Here is a 2,140-nt window from a genome sequence, read left to right on the forward strand (position 1 = left end):
CCTGCACTGGGGTACTGCGTAAAGAGTTGAGCCTCCCACAGGGGGAAAAAAAGACAAAAAGAAGTCACACATACAGCAAGTTATATATTTTCTCTTTTCTTTTCACTTGACTCCATAAAAAATTCAATTCAAATAAAAAGTGGCAGGAAGTGGAGATGTCCAGCATTCAGGGGCCTCCGAATTATTTTTTTGCTGTTCCAGAAGCTCCGGGAACTCATTTGGCAACACACAAATAAATCATGTTCAGTCAGGAAGGAGTTTCCTTATTCCAATTCACAAATCCAAGTGTGTGTGTGTGTGTGTGTAATGTGTGTGTGTGTGTGTGTGTGTGTGTGTGTGTGTGTGTGGTAGTAGTAGTTTCTCCCACAGATGATGTCCATAATAGAAAAAAATAGAACTAGCTGATGGTTTTCAATTTGTTGACAACTTTCTTCTCCTTTACGCGTCTGTTCTGAAACCATATCGTGACCTGCCTCTCGGACAGGTTGGTCTGCGCGGATATCCTCCTCCGTTTGTCCTTCGTGATAAATTTATTGGCGGCGTACTCGCGTTCGAGTTCCTTCAGTTGCACCTTGGTGTATGGCACGCGTTTTTTTCGTCCACGTCGATACGAGCCAGAGTCTCCTCCGGTGTGGGACACTGCGTCTTACAAGGGGGAAAAAAGGAGATGTCATAAGATTTCTCTCAACAAGTGGCTCTATCAGTCTTTCAGAAATTAGAAATTAAATTGTCCTCATAAGTGAACCACAAATTTCAACTTCATATGATTTCCAGTGTGATAAATGATACAAAAACCTGATTGCATGATAATATTTACATGGAAATATGTAAGACTGTTTTATACTTACAACGAATCACACAAATAAGGAATGTTTTCCCTCACATTATGTTTAGAAAACTTAATTTTTAGCGTGATTCTATATTATTTCTCTTGTTTAGATACAACCTGATTATCTCACTGTGTTCACAGAGTAGTAGTCTGAATAATTCTGTTCTGCCCTGTAAGAGCTAGACACTTGAGGAATGTCTGTCCTACCTGGTATGGAGGACTTCCACATGTGTCCGGGCTGGGGCTGCTCCTTGGCGCAGTAAACCTGGCCGTTCCAGCCGTTGGCGGCGAGAGTCCACGGTTGGTAGCTCTCCATAGGCAGCAGGGACTCGTGTCTGGCTTCTGACGGCGCACTGATCGTTGGCACCACCGGGACGTCCAGGTAACTGGGAACAGGTTGGTACGGGCCTGAGGGGTAAGTCGGATAAAATGCGAATTCCTTTGCCCGAGACGCGAAGTCGTCACCCGAGGCGGATGTGTCCATGTATTTCTCCCCGTACGCAGAGGGGGGCTGCGCGCCACACGGTTTTATGCTGCTGTGATGCGACATTCTGCACGGGTAATAACTGCTACCGAAGTACCCATACGGTAGAGACGCGCTGGATGAATTCTGGGCTGCAGAGCACGGGCTGCACTGCTTGACTGGCTCGCCCATGCCGGAGGTGGGCACGTCGCTGGAGGAGTACGCCGAGCTGGGTGCCAGGGACGCGGGGTGCGCCATCAGATTCCTGCACTGGTTCGCAGCAAAGTTGCCTCCAGCGAAACCCTCCATGTTCTTGCTCACTTCATCGGAACCTCCGCCGTTGTCGTAGAGGAACATCACCGACGGGTCGACCCAGCGCGGACGGAGCAGCAGTGACGTTGTCATAGCACGGCATCCAACATTAGAGCTTCTGGCTCTTTTTAAAAAAGACCACAGACTGAAAAAAGGAGATACTGGTTCCCAGAGAGTCAAGGCGCTCTGACGCGCAACAGAGCGGCCGAGGTCGCGCAGTCATTGGCCCAGATGGTGTCACGTGACGAGGCTATGCAAAGAGGACGGTAAACATCACCCAGTGCAGATAATTAAATGGAGAAAAATGCGGCGAAGTAAGGTGACCGTATCTATCAAGGGATTTAGCTTCTGTCTGTTAGAGGGATATTGTGCCTTTTTTAAAAAAAAAAAAGACAGATCCAAATGAGTGTGTTCTCATTCCTAACAGGTTATATTGAATCCTAAACGCGTATAAATAATAGAACCACGTGTCGTTAGGTTATACTTTGCTGTTTTTTTTATATTTAAAGCTTAAAAATAAAGCCGATTACTCAATG

General features: G+C 46.6%; 1 protein-coding gene across 1 annotated transcript; it reads right to left on the bottom strand.

The window, feature by feature from the left end:
* Window positions 1–71: 71 nt before the first annotated feature.
* Window positions 72–1,817, bottom strand: LOC109631625 (homeobox protein Hox-A13a). Its single transcript, XM_020090486.2, has 2 exons — window positions 1,037–1,817; window positions 72–645 (listed from the first exon to the last, which is right to left on the bottom strand). The coding sequence occupies exons 1-2, from the start codon at window positions 1,695–1,697 to the stop codon at window positions 398–400; spliced, it is 909 nt and encodes a 302-aa protein (XP_019946045.1). The 5' UTR covers window positions 1,698–1,817; the 3' UTR covers window positions 72–397.
* Between the last annotated feature and the right edge of the window lie 323 nt (window positions 1,818–2,140).

Source organism: Paralichthys olivaceus, chromosome 20, assembly GCF_024713975.1.
Source record: "Paralichthys olivaceus isolate ysfri-2021 chromosome 20, ASM2471397v2, whole genome shotgun sequence".
In the NCBI taxonomy this organism is placed as follows: domain Eukaryota; kingdom Metazoa; phylum Chordata; class Actinopteri; order Pleuronectiformes; family Paralichthyidae; genus Paralichthys; species Paralichthys olivaceus.

Bases quoted from the DNA above. Each gene is read 5' to 3' on its own strand.
- LOC109631625 (XM_020090486.2), bottom strand. From the start codon at position 1,697: ATGACAACGTCACTGCTGCTCCGTCCGCGCTGGGTCGACCCGTCGGTG. The intron at 646-1,036 runs GTAGGACAGACA...CCCCCTTGTAAG, and splicing joins GTGGAAGTCCTCCATACCAG to ACGCAGTGTCCCACACCGGA.